The sequence below is a fragment of the Rhinolophus sinicus genome, chromosome 1 (genome assembly GCF_057876585.1).
Source record: "Rhinolophus sinicus isolate RSI-liver-muscle chromosome 1, RSI-T2T, whole genome shotgun sequence".
Classification (NCBI taxonomy): Eukaryota; Metazoa; Chordata; class Mammalia; order Chiroptera; family Rhinolophidae; genus Rhinolophus; species Rhinolophus sinicus.
The window spans coordinates 17,997,239-18,010,798 of record NC_142501.1 but is presented as its reverse complement, the minus strand read 5'-3'; the positions used below and the strand labels follow the sequence as shown (position 1 = coordinate 18,010,798).

General features: G+C 46.8%; 1 protein-coding gene across 2 annotated transcripts in view; it reads left to right on the top strand.

Annotated features, from left to right (window-relative positions):
• The window catches only part of STAB2 (stabilin 2), a 132,258-nt gene that overhangs the window by 12,276 nt on the left and 106,422 nt on the right, over positions 1 to 13,560 (top strand). For both annotated transcript variants that reach the window (XM_074326224.2, XM_088797188.1), the window contains exons 4-8: positions 1,273 to 1,358; positions 2,152 to 2,221; positions 11,056 to 11,151; positions 11,637 to 11,762; positions 12,454 to 12,650. In XM_074326224.2, the coding sequence (XP_074182325.2) occupies positions 1,273 to 1,358; positions 2,152 to 2,221; positions 11,056 to 11,151; positions 11,637 to 11,762; positions 12,454 to 12,650 (575 nt within the window). The remainder of the gene's footprint in view (positions 1 to 1,272; positions 1,359 to 2,151; positions 2,222 to 11,055; positions 11,152 to 11,636; positions 11,763 to 12,453; positions 12,651 to 13,560) is intronic.

Below are 13,560 nucleotides of genomic sequence, written 5' to 3'. Positions count from 1 at the left end.
ACAAGAACGCAGGATATGGTGAGGCCAAAAAGGAACACCCATGGAGCCATTTACAGGGGGCTCATACCACTATAGTCTCGCTGGCGGCTGGGTTGGAGACACAGGAAGCAGGAGCCACACTATCCGCAATCTGCCATCTGCCTCTCTGCCAACCGACCAACCACTTTGCCAGCGAAGCCATGGCAGTTATATCAGTGGCCAATGGCTAACCGGTAACAGCTGATGGCCACCCAGCCACAGCAGACGGCCATCGGATTACAGCTGATGGCCATGTAATAACGGAGCATCTTTCCATGTGAGGCCGAGAGCCTGGAAACTGCTCTCCTGGCTCTGTCCCTACAATCCCTCTGCCCCAACATGTACCATAATGCTTGGTGGGTAGTAAATATTCTCTGAATGTTTAGTGAATGACTGAAATCCTCTAATAAATGTTTATAAAACTCCAATTCAGGCCTAGCACAGCCCCAAAGTGCAAAATCCGTGCTTGTTTGCAATCAGCTTCTGAGTAAAATCTAAATTCTTGTGCTTGCCACACAAAGCTTTTCATTCATTGGCCCCAAGGATCTCATGACTCCTCATCAGCTACCTCTTCCCCCAGCGCCCAAGTTCCAGGCCCCAGCAAACTTCTTACCATTCCCAGAACAGGCCGTGGCCTCGTACAACTCTGAGACTTTGTACTTGTCCTTTCCTCTTCCTGAAATGCCCTTCCCTTTCAAGCACAGCCAACTCCTATTGAGCCTTCAAAACCCCAGCTTAAATAATTCCTCCTCAGGGATATCTCCTAGACTCCCCAAGGCTCCCTTTTCTGGCCTCCCTCAAAATCCTGTCAAGCACACTAATTAACAGGCCTGGCCGTAAAGTCATGCTAAGCCGTGAGCTGAATTCCCAGCTTTGCACCTTGTCAAGTGTGTGTCTTTGAGCAAATCATGTGACCTCACTGAATTTCATCCTCCTTATCTGCTAACCAGCACCAATAACAACCCCTGAGGATGGCAAGGGGAATGATTTAATTAGATCATTGTAAAGTGGATAGCAAATGTCCAAGATTATAAGAATAAATAGCAGTTTGATGCTTACTATTTATTACAGCCCCTGACATTATACAGTATGATTCACTTGCCTCCCCTGTATAACCCTAGGTGATACCAGCAGGGTCTTGCATTATTTCTTATCCCCGCTCAGTAACTGGCACATAGTAGGTGCTTAATGCATCCTTGCAGAATGCTTGGGCGTAGTCATGAATGAATGAATCTGAGTCCTTTGCTTCCCTAGAATGCCCCGGAGGAGCGAAGTCCCCCTGCAGTGGCAGGGGCAGTTGTGTGGAAGGCATGGAAGGAAACGGAAGCTGCATGTGCCAAGTAAGTTCAGAAACGTGTTCTCGCCTCTGACTCTGCTCCCTCTCCTTACCTTTTGTCCCTCCTTAAACAGACACATACTAGCTGGAGTCTCTAAGAAGTAGCGATATTCGTATAAAGAGTAAGCAATCTGCAAGAAAGTGACTTCTTAAAGGCTGGGGGCCTTTGAGTGAGTCTATTAACTGCTCAGCCTTAAGCGTATGCATCTGTGAAATGGGTTTGATAATAATACCTATGTAATTACATTAGTTGAAAAAGTGAAATGAGATCATACCAGCGAAAACACTTTGTGAAACAATCCAGGGCTGTAGAAATTGTCATTGTCCCTGTTCATAATCACCACTATTAGAAGGATTTCTTTGTTATCCCATGAAAGTGACTTTTGCTAGACTTTTTAGATAACTGAAGTACAAAGAAATCTTCTGAGGAAAAAAAATGAGTTCCACTGTCTTCAGAAATGCCACATTGAGAGAGTTTTCATTTCATCCTTGGGTGTAATGCTGAGATGGCTGTTAGCACTGGCTCTGTAGTTAACATCTTTGGACGGACAAAGCAGCTTTCTTCTGAAGAGCACCACACTCAGTGAAAAAAAAGTACAGGGCTTAACATACTCATTGTCACACAAAAACAGCAACAAATAAAGGGGAAAAAATAGAAAGGCACTTCCAGATAAGCACTAAGGGAAGATGTAGCTGAGAAGCAAACACTGACTAGACCATCAGTGAGAAATCAATGGGCTTCCTGGGTAACATAGATCACTTTGGGTCTAATGATATCTACCTGGGGTGTTTTGCAGAAAGGGTTTAGTGGAACAGCCTGTGAAATCTGTACGGACGACAATGTATTTGGACCCAACTGCTCAGCAGGTATGTCTGATTTTTGTCTAATCAGATACATTTAGAAAGGTTGACAGTATAAACCTGGCTCTACAGCTAAAGACCCCAAAAAGACTGTTCCTTGGGGGGAAAATACGAAAGAGTTGTGTATAACCAAGTCTACTGAGACAAAACAGAGTTGACAACAAATCTGATCAAACTCAGTTTTTGAAAAAAGAGAGTGTTTCCTGTGGTTTTCAGCACTTGCAGTCAGCATTCCTCACCAGTGGTGTTTCCTGGCAAATTGGGGGCATACAGCTTCCTCTCTCTCGGCTCCAGGATTCAACACCCACTGTTCTTTCCCGGTCCAGCTTCTCCCTAAGGTCTTTCCAGATCTTGGTCTCAGCATTGACAGTCTTCCCATGGCCACTACTCCCACCATAGATCCCTTCACATTCTATTCTGTCCTTTCCTGTGGGGAGTTCGCAAATAAATGCCTGAGGTGATCAGAGATTGTTAGCTCCATATTGCAGATTAAAACAAACAAACAAACCTGACACTGGTTTGTCCACTCTCTTATTTTTGGTTTCCCCCAGAAGCAGAACCTGAAACAAGGATTTCAGTACCAGTAGCATATGTGGAAGGTGACCCCGGCAACCACTAAGAAAGTGACATAGGGGGAATAATGGGTGTGTTGTCAAGTCAGAGACTAGTGTGAACGAAAAGAGCTTAATGCCCTGGGGAAGTCTGGAGTTGGTGTGGAACATTCACCTCAGAGTTATCTCACCTGAGGGGAGAGGGAGCCAGAGTGCAGCAAGAAGAATAATCACCCCTCCCCCCAAAATGTCCACATCCTACCCCCTTGGACCTGAGGATATATTACCTTACATGGCAAGGACGAATTAAAGTAGCAGATAGAATTAAGGTTGCTAATCAGCTGACCGTAAAATGAGATGATTCTGGTTGAGGATTTAATGAGATAATCAGTGCACGATAAATGTTAGCAATTATTGTTATTACCTATTATTCCCCAGTGTCCCCCAATCTTGCTCCATCTACCACTCCATTAAAGATGATTCCATAAGAGTTAGCAAAAGTACATTTAAAACAGATGTTGGTATTCTGTATGTTTTTAAGATTACATTATACTAAAGGACATTAAACTCAAATATAGTCATTCGATTGCTTAGAAATAATGTGTCTCCCAAATTGTCCCTTTCCTACCAGAATACTAGAATTTAATCACATATTTTAAATAAATATTGAAATGGGAAGGGAGAAAGATAGTATCTAGCATTGCTTACTTCTCAAGAAAGCCAAGTAATTACTTTGGGATGAAAATGTAGATAGAAAATGAATCCATGTTGCCTCCAGGAAACTGGTATTGGTTGCCAGTGAGCACAGATGTCCATGGAGATTCCAAACATTTCTAAATAAAGTAGCGTTGCTTCACACTTGCTTGTGCCATGGAGAGAGGGCAAGTGAAAGGGAGAAAGATGGTTTAGAGACCTAAATTGTTAAGAAAGTTACAAAGCTAAACTGAAAGTCGGAAGAAAAAAATTCCCAATTCTAGGTTCTAACAGAACGTTGTGTGGTGACAGAAATGTTCTTTGCCTGTGTTATCCCACAGAGCCTCTGTCACACGTGACCATGGAGGACCTGAAATGTGGCTAGTGTAACTGAGGGGCTGAATTCTAAATTTTCATTCATGTTACTTAGTTTAAATGTAAATAGTCGCACGTGCTAGTGGTTACCATATTGGAAAGCTCAGCTCTAGAACATATGGTGCCTAAGAAAAGGTTTTGAAACCAGACTGGCCTGTATTTAAAACCAACCCCAGCTGCTGTGTGACCTGGGGCAAGCTATGTAACTTCTGCAAGCCTTCCTCATCTATAGAACAGGAATCATGATACCTGCCTCACAGGGTTAACAACACAGCAGTGCTCTTAGCAGCATGGCACAAACACTCCGTCAATGGAAGCAAGTATTAAACGAGGACAAAAGCCAGCCAACAGTAAGGTGGACAGTCACTCACCTAGCAATGAATGAATGAATGAATGAATGAATGAATGAATGAATGAATGAATGAATGGCTCAGTGATACTGGTCGTTTCCTATTGGCAACGACTAGGGGAACTTGCAAACCTTTACAGCCCTGCGTCCACTGGGTGCCAGTGTTGTTTTATCCAATGAGGTGTTGGTCCCTCGGAGGTGGTGTTCTGCCTATAAGTAGGACAGCTCTATTAGCTGCAGTTTATTTTTAACGCTGGCTTTAACCTGATGCCGGAGCATTCTCCTCCCCGACTGGGGATTAATTTAGACACGATTTACGGCTGCATCGGCCAAGGATTTTCATGGCCGTTGCCAAGGCCCTACCCTGCTCAGTGCCTCACCCCTGGGTGGGCAGAATGCAAAGCCCACTTCCTCTGATGTGACCTTCAAGTCAGTCCCACAATCGTGTCGCGTTAATTAACAGCAGCTGGCAAATGCTGGGCACCTGCTGTGTGCCAGGTAGTGTGGGAAGAGGCGTGACATACTTGACATACATGATCTCTTTGGCCCTTCGCAGCAACCCGTCAAGCTGGATTCCTCATTTTATCGATGAAGAAACAGAGAAGCTTCTCAAGGTCACGTGGCTATTAGAGGGGCAGAGGCAGGTTTTGACCCCAAGTGTCTGTCCCTAGAGCCTGGACACCAAAGCATTGCACCATTCTGCCCCTGGCCAGCATCCACCATTAGACCGCTGACAGGTGATGGGGATACAAATAGGGGAGAGATTAGGTCCCCACCCCCAAGGAACTGGAAACACAGGTGACAATTATGATCCAGTGTGCACAGCACCATGGAATGCTACAGAAACACCGGTGAGGGAGCAGCTCACTCTGCCAAGGGCCCCGGCACGGGGGACTGGGTGCACTGCCCCTCTGACCTGATGGCCACAGCTTTGACCACTTTAAAGTCACACACCGTTAAAAATTTGACACATTTAAAATCAAATTTCAAGTGTCTCTAGAGATTTGTCACAAATACCAAGGGCTCTTTAAATGACATCTGAGAATCCCTTTGCCATTCACTTCTCCTTCCCAAGGACACTTTCTTGGCAGTGGCTTGCAGCCCTGAGATGCATGTCAGAAGGTCCCTAAAGCTGTGCCAAGGCAGTTAATCCAGTACAGAGGCTGTGCTGGAAGGCCGGACGCAGGGAGTGGCTCACACCAGGTTCTTGAGCCCAGAGGGGAGCTTAGCGACAAGGACAGCTCTTGCGGTGAGCATCTAAATTGGGAGCAGGGACTGAGTCACATTCACCTCTCTTCCACCCACTTGCCCTCTTCCAATGACCACATGACAAGCGTGTATCTCTTAGGGTCTGGCTTCCACACTACACTGTGAACTTGAATTTAAATACTGTGAATGACTCATATTTGTATCCCCCGTGCCTCATTCATTGCCTGCCCCTAGGTAGGACCTGGGGTGATTGAACTGAGTCTTCTCTGCCCTTATACCCACTCCTCACCCCAGGTGTGTCCATGACCAATCTGCCTTCTCTCAGGAACTCATCTGTTCCAAAAGCGAAACCATAAGTGGACATCAAAGTGCTTTGCTAAAATAGAAACAGTGGCAAATCCGTTTTTGAAGGAAAGATGACAATTGCAAATCTGACTTAATTCTTCACTTATTTCAATGAGTTCTTCAGCTCGTTAGCTCCCATTTTTCATGTTTTACCGGGTTAATGATTCTTACCTCACAGAGTGCTGTCAGCATTAAATGCGATAATGCGTGGAAAGAGTGTGGCAGGCTGCTTGGTAAATAGTAAGTGCTCAATAAAGGGAAACCCAGGGCCAGTTCTAGGGTGAGGTGAGGGAGGCACATGCCCCAGCTGCAGAATGCAGGGAGGTATCAAAACCTCAATAATCAAGCTAAATCATTTCATTAGTTATTTAGAGCTGCTGGTGCAAAGTACCACAAACTAGGTGACTAAAAAAAAAACACAGGAATTTGTCTCAGCTCTGGACACTGGAAATCAAACAACGATATGTTAGCGAGGCTAGGCTCCTTTCAAAGCCTCCAGGGGATGACCCTTCCTTGCCACCTCCAGCTTCTGGTAGCCCTAGGTATGCCTTGGCTTGGGGCAGCACCATTCCAATCATTGTCTCTGTCTTCATGTGGCCTTCTCCTCACATGTCTGTGTCCTCTCTTCTTATAAGGACACCAGTCATACTGGACTAAGGCCACTCTACTCCAGTATGACTTCAGCTTAACTAATTACATCTGCAGTAACTCTGTTTCCAAATAAGGTCATTTTGGGGTACTGAGGGTTTAGGTTTCAACATATCCTTTGGGGAAATAAAATTCAACCCACGATAATCATATTCTTAGATTAGTGAACAAAACATCAAAATGTTAAATAATGGTAGGGTCCAACTATGTACTTGTGCTACCCTGCCTCACTCTCCTCACCCTACACCCTGCCTCACCTCCTCACCCTATGCCCTGCCTCACTCTCCTCACCCTACGCCCTGCCTCACTCTCCTCACCCTACGCCCTACCTCACTTTCCTCACCCTACGCCCTGCCTCACCTCCTCACCCTACACCCTGCCTCACCTCCTCACCCTATGCCCTGCCTCACTCTCCTCACCCTACACCCTACCTCACTTTCCTCACCCTACGCCCTGCCTCACCTCCTCACCCTATGCCCTGCCTCACTCTCCTCACCCTACGCCCTGCCTCACTCTCCTCACCCTATGCCCTGCCTCACTCTCCTCACCCTACACCCTGCCTCACTCTCCTCACCCTATGCCCTGCCTCACTCTCCTCACCCTACGCCCTGCCTCACCTCCTCACCCTATGCCCTGCCTCACTCTCCTCACCCTAAGCCCTGCCTCACTCTCCTCACCCTATGCCCTGCCTCACTCTCCTCACCCTACACCCTGCCTCACTCTCCTCACCCTATGCCCTGCCTCACTCTCCTCACCCTACGCCCTGCCTCACTCTCCTCACCCTACACCCTACCTCACTTTCCTCACCCTACGCCCTGCCTCACCTCCTCACCCTATGCCCTGCCTCACTCTCCTCACCCTACACCCTGCCTCACTCTCCTCACCCTATGCCCTGCCTCACCTCCTCACCCTAAGCCCTGCCTCACTCTCCTCACCCTATGCCCTGCCTCACTCTCCTCACCCTACACCCTGCCTCACTCTCCTCACCCTATGCCCTGCCTCACCTCCTCACCCTAAGCCCTGCCTCACTCTCCTCACCCTACACCCTGCCTCACCTCCTCACCCTATGCCCTGCCTCACTCTCCTCACCCTAAGCCCTGCCTCACTCTCCTCACCCTACACCCTGCCTCACTCTCCTCACCCTATGCCCTGCCTCACTCTCCTCACCCTACACCCTGCCTCACTCTCCTCACCCTACACCCTGCCTCACTCTCCTCACCCTATGCCCTGCCTCACTCTCCTCACCCTACACCCTGCCTCACTCTCCTCACCCTAAGCCCTGCCTCACTCTCCTCACCCTACACCCTGCCTCACTCTCCTCACCCTATGCCCTGCCTCACTCTCCTCACCCTATGCCCTGCCTCACTCTCCTCACCCTACACCCTGCCTCACTCTCCTCACCCTACACCCTGCCTCACTCTCCTCACCCTATGCCCTGCCTCACTCTCCTCACCCTACACCCTGCCTCACTCTCCTCACCCTACACCCTGCCTCACTCTCCTCACCCTATGCCCTGCCTCACTCTCCTCACCCTACACCCTGCCTCACTCTCCTCACCCTACACCCTGCCTCACTCTCCTCACCCTATACCCTGCCTCACTCTCCTCACCCTATACCCTGCCTCACTCTCCTCACCCTATACCCTGCCTCACTCTCCTCACCCTATGCCCTACCTCACTCTCCTCACCCTACACCCTGCCTCACTCTCCTCACCCTACACCCTGCCTCACTCTCCTCACCCTACACCCTGCCTCACTCTCCTCACCCTATACCCTGCCTCACTCTCCTCACCCTATACCCTGCCTCACTCTCCTCACCCTATACCCTGCCTCACTCTCCTCACCCTATGCCCTACCTCACTCTCCTCACCCTACACCCTGCCTCACTCTCCTCACCCTACACCCTGCCTCACTCTCCTCACCCTACACCCTGCCTCACTCTCCTCACCCTACGCCCTACCTCACTCTCCTCACCCTATGCCCTGCCTCACTCTCCTCACCCTAATCCTGGCCCTGCAGGACCCTGTCTTTATTGAAATTTTAGTTGTGCAGTTGTTGGTATTGTTGTAAAACACTGTAAAAGATGTTATAGGGAAACACAGGAAGGGGAAGACCTTCTAAGAGATTCCAATCTAATAGGGAGGAAAAAACATACAGATTGAGAAGGGAAAAAACAAAGCAGCCTTGACAGCTGTCAGCTGGTAGCTGGCCTAGTTACTCCCAGATCGGCTGTGGTGTTGCCCTGCTGAGCGTAAATAATTCCACAGCATATCATCATCAGAGACTCGCCATATCAGTGCTAGAACAAGACAGAAACTAGACCACTGCATAACCACGTCTGAAGAGAGAAATAAACAATGACAGTGGGCAACCCTGAAAATAATCCACCAGCTGCCTCTTGGCTAATACAAGTGGCTACTGCTTCTTCTCCCACAGCCACTGACCGCTGCTGCTGACTTTCTTTGACCCCTGACGTGTCCTTGGTGATCTCTGGCTGGTTGGCATGAACAGAGTTAATAGTTTACAGTAGGATGTGATAGTGGACAAGGTACCAAAAAAGTGCTGCTGTTCCCAGAGGAGCACACATTCTGCTTTGGAACCTCAGATGGCACCACAGAGGTGGGGGTTGGGGGCTTTCGTTGGCCTTGGAGGATGAAAAGGATTTCCATTGGATGCAGACGGGAGCACGGCTGGCAGAGGCAACAATATGGAGCTGTGCAAGTGTACAATGTAGGTCCTGGTACTTCCACCTGGCATGGTCTTTCCGAGGCCAGCCCTGTCCATCACTTCCCTGACAACTCCCAGTGCCATTGCCATGTCATGTCATAGCACTGATCACACCACACTGTGATGGCTTCTTTCTTCTGGCCTTAGATGGTGAGCTCTTTGAGGGCAGGGACTTTGGATCAGAAATCTTGAGCGCCGCACCCTGACCATAGCAAATGAAGGAAGGGGAACTAGTGAGACATCCCTTGTGCTTAGATCCTAAGACATGTCAAATGAAGTGGTACAAGAGAAAGACGGAAAATTTATAAAGGTTATAGTCAGCTTGGAGAGGGCCTTATTTGCCAAACAGAGAAATTTCGATTTCGTTTGGTTAGCAATTGGGCGTCACTGCGGTATTTGGGGGGAAGTCATCCAGATTCCATTATTAATCAAAATAAGAGGATGGACCAGACAGGTGAGAACTTGGACAGCGATTTCAGGTAACATGTTACTGCAGTAGTCCAGGCAAAACATGACAAGGCCCCACATGAGGACAGCTCCAATGGGGATGAAGAGCAGAAGATCAAGGTGGGACACATAACAAGAATACAAAGGATTCGATGGCTTATGAGACATTTGCGATACTTGAAACCTTATTAATCCTTGCTTTTCCAGTATTTGGTTAGGTTTTTAAGCAGGTGTGTCTTCTTAATTACGTTTCATCTGAGCGAGCATTACATTGGCTTACATGCACCTAACACATGTGTGGGAGGCAGACTAATGGCCCCCTAAGGATGTCCACACCCTACTCCTTGGGACTTCTGAATATGTTAGGTTAGGTGGCAAAGGAGAGTTAAGGTTGCCGATGGAACTAAGGTGGCTAATCGGTTGATTTAAAATAGAGAGATTGTCCTGGATCATCCAGGTGGGCCCAATGTAATCATAAGGGTCCTTATAAGTGGGAGAGGAAGGCAGAAGAGAGGGGACAAATAGAGATGGCAGGATGGGAAGGACTTACCTTGACATTGATGGCTTTAAAGATGGAGAAAGGGGCCATAAGCCAAGGAATGCAGGTGGCCTCTAGAAGCTGGAAAAGGCCAGGGAACAGATTCTCCTCTTGAGTCTCTAGAAGTAACACAGCCTTACTGAAACCTTCATTTTTATCCCAGTGAGACACATTTCAGACTTCTGACCTCTAGAACTATAAGATAATAAATTTGTGTTGTTGTAAGCCACTAAGTTTATGGTACTTTGTTATAGTAGCAAAAAAAACTAATGTAGTACATTTCACAGAGGGCTAGGCATACGATGCTGGTGACCCACCCAGGCAGTAAATCTTGCTACAAATGAGCCACACACTGAATACTAAAGAGTTGAGCATTTATTTAAAATGCCCTTCATTTCTCATTCCTGAAATCAGCTATCACTGGGCTGAAAAGTCATCTATTTCAAGCTAGAAAATATGGCATATTCCCTGCCCTTTCAAATTTCTTTTTATACTTGCATTGCCCCATCATTTGGGAAGTAGGCTTTATTTCCATATATATACTCCTGTTACCAACAGTGATTGAGTCAGTGGCAACATTCCTCTTTAAAACGTGACAGGTGTACACATAAGGCACGAAGTTAATTCTCTCGGTGAGGTGTCCAAGGAGGAAGTAACTCGTTTGAAAGTAGAAAAAGGAACTCCAATGCACAAAACATGCCATGTATGCTTTATATACATTACCTCACGTAACTCTATAGAAATCCCATGAGGGAGGCATCATTATCCATATGTTATACATAAATAAATGGAGCCTACTAGAAAGAAAATGAAGTCAAGATTCAAGCCAGGGTCTCTCGGACTGCAAACTCTTGGTTATCCCCACCTCATCATTACAGAGTCTCTAAACATTATCCTTCCAGAATCTTTAGAAGTCGGTATCAGATAATGAAAAAAAAATCCCCATTTTCTGCCTTCAGTGTGCAACTGTGTGCATGGAGTTTGCAGCAGTGGAGTAGATGGCGATGGAACCTGTGAGTGCTACTCTGCCTACACTGGGCCCCACTGTGACGAGCGTGAGTACCGCTGGTTTCCTGAATGTGCACCAGACCAAACAGACATAGATGTATGCATTTCCATTGTGGTTGCATATCCTGGGGCTCTATATCAAATGTTTTGCTGGAAGAAAACCAAAAATTAAACAGAGAGAAAAATAAAGGAAAGGAGAAGAGGGATAAGAAAGGGGAGGGGAGGGAAGAGATAGTCTCGAAGATTGGCGGTCTCGGAAGGTTTGGGAGCAATGCAGTGACATGGCTACAGCTATGTTTTGGGAAGGGCAAGCTGGGGGCAGTGTGAAAGATAGAACGAAGAGGAAAACGCTGGAAAACTGGGAAACCCGTTGAGGCCACTGCAGCAAGTTAGGCACCTCGTAAGTCAAGTTCCCAATTACAGTTCTCAAAGACAGAACACAGGAAACGGAGGCTCCAATGGTGCTGTGATTCACCAAAGGTCACAAAACTAGTAAATAGGAGAGCTGGGACTCAACAATCTTCCTTTGCAGCCATCCCTGAATGTGCAGCCTTGCTCTGCCCAGAAAATTCCAGATGCTCACCTTCCAGTGAAGATGAAACAAAACTAGAATGCAAATGCCTTCCCAATTACAAAGGCGACGGCAAGCACTGTGAGCGTAAGTAGAATTTAGATCCTGCTAGTTTATTAATTGAGATGTTTAGGTTACTCAACAGAACGAAAAAGAACACTCAAAACCTACCTACTATGAAGGCAATGACCACTTCTTCTATGCTGTTGAATGAAATATATAAAAAGTTCTAAGTAAAATGCTCATCATGAAACTGGAGCCAGACTGCTTGGGTTCAAAGCAGTAGGGCAGAATTGCCTATTACCGACTACATGAACCTTGGACAAATTCTTTAATCTGCCTTTGCCTCCATTTTTCTATCTATCAGATGGGGATAATAATCGTACTTATTTTAGAGGATTGTAAGGATTAACTGAGTTAATGTATGAGAAATGCTTAGAACAGAACCCAGTACATATTAGAAATTCTATAAGCATCAGTGCTTTCTTTCATGCTATTTTATATTTATATTGACACATGACATGGCATAATAATATGTCAATATCATATTAGTAGTTTTAATCTCCGATGGTCATATATGGATCTGCTTGGTAGGTACGGGTGATCAGCTAGGGTAAGATGAACTGTTTCTTACTCCCTCTCTTAAAACTTTGAATGGCCTTTGTGGCTGTGATGAGCCGTGATGGGCAGTCCCTTCACAGTTCAGTTTTCCTTCTCCATCCTGAGTTTGATAATTGCCTTTTTTTTTCTTTTCTTTTTTTTGTCATTGCTTCTCAAGCCATCAATCCCTGTTTACAAAATATCTGCCACCCTCATGCTCGTTGCACGTACCTGGGACCAAATTGGCACAATTGTACTTGTCAAGAAGGCTACCACGGGGATGGCCAAGTGTGCCTACCAGTTGACCCCTGCCAGATTTACTTTGGAAACTGCCCTACAAAGTCTACAGTGTGCAAATACGATGGGCCCGGACAGGTGAGCTAATGATGGATGAAACTGATGCGAATAGAAGTAGGACAACCACCGAAGGTAAAAGGTGCCATAGGTACACTTTGTTTTTTGTGCCCTCCCCATTCTCCTTTTCAGTGTTCAGTGGGGGCTTCCTCTCCAGACAGACCTGCTTGTGCCCAGGGCGGACCTCAGTGTGTCCTCTCCAGTCCGTCCTCTACTCTCCCACTTTCCAAGATCCCCAGTCAAAACTTCACTGTCCTACACCCTTTTCTATCCCAGTCCTATATGTTGATTGACAAAATATACACACAACTCAAATTAGTTTAACAAATTAACTGTTAACCAAGTCTTGGGTGAGGGTCACCAGCAATCTCCTAGTCTCTCTAATTTCTTTTCAAGGTAAAATAGGACTCTTAGAACCAAAACTACTCTGCCTCAAAGGGCTGAACTCTGATGAAACATCAGGCAGCACTGGCAGACTGTGGGGATCAGTGAGGACATTCTGGGGGTGAGACGCTGACCCTCTAAATCACATCATGACCTCAACTGGTTTAGTTCAGCCTGGTCAGGAGACCTTTGCTAGGAGTATAGTTGAAAGAGCATTTCCCCTAATATTTTATTCAACCATCAGATTAAGAGGTGCCTACTGCACTCAGCACTGCACATCAAGTGTTCAATGGAGGAAATTCATCCACGCAGGAGGCTGTCGCTGCCTGGGTGGGAGGAAAGTTTTCAAGTGCCCACCTCACCCTCAGTCACGGGTCCCCAGCAGTCTAATCAGCACCCATGGGAATGCTCTGGCATTCCTTGCAGAGCATCCACCCACTCTTATCTCCCAGGGAAAAGAATATATCACACAAATATTGCTGCTATCAATTTCTGAAGCAGATTTGCAAGAAATTCAAAAGGCAGAACTCCTATCCTCTAAATGAGG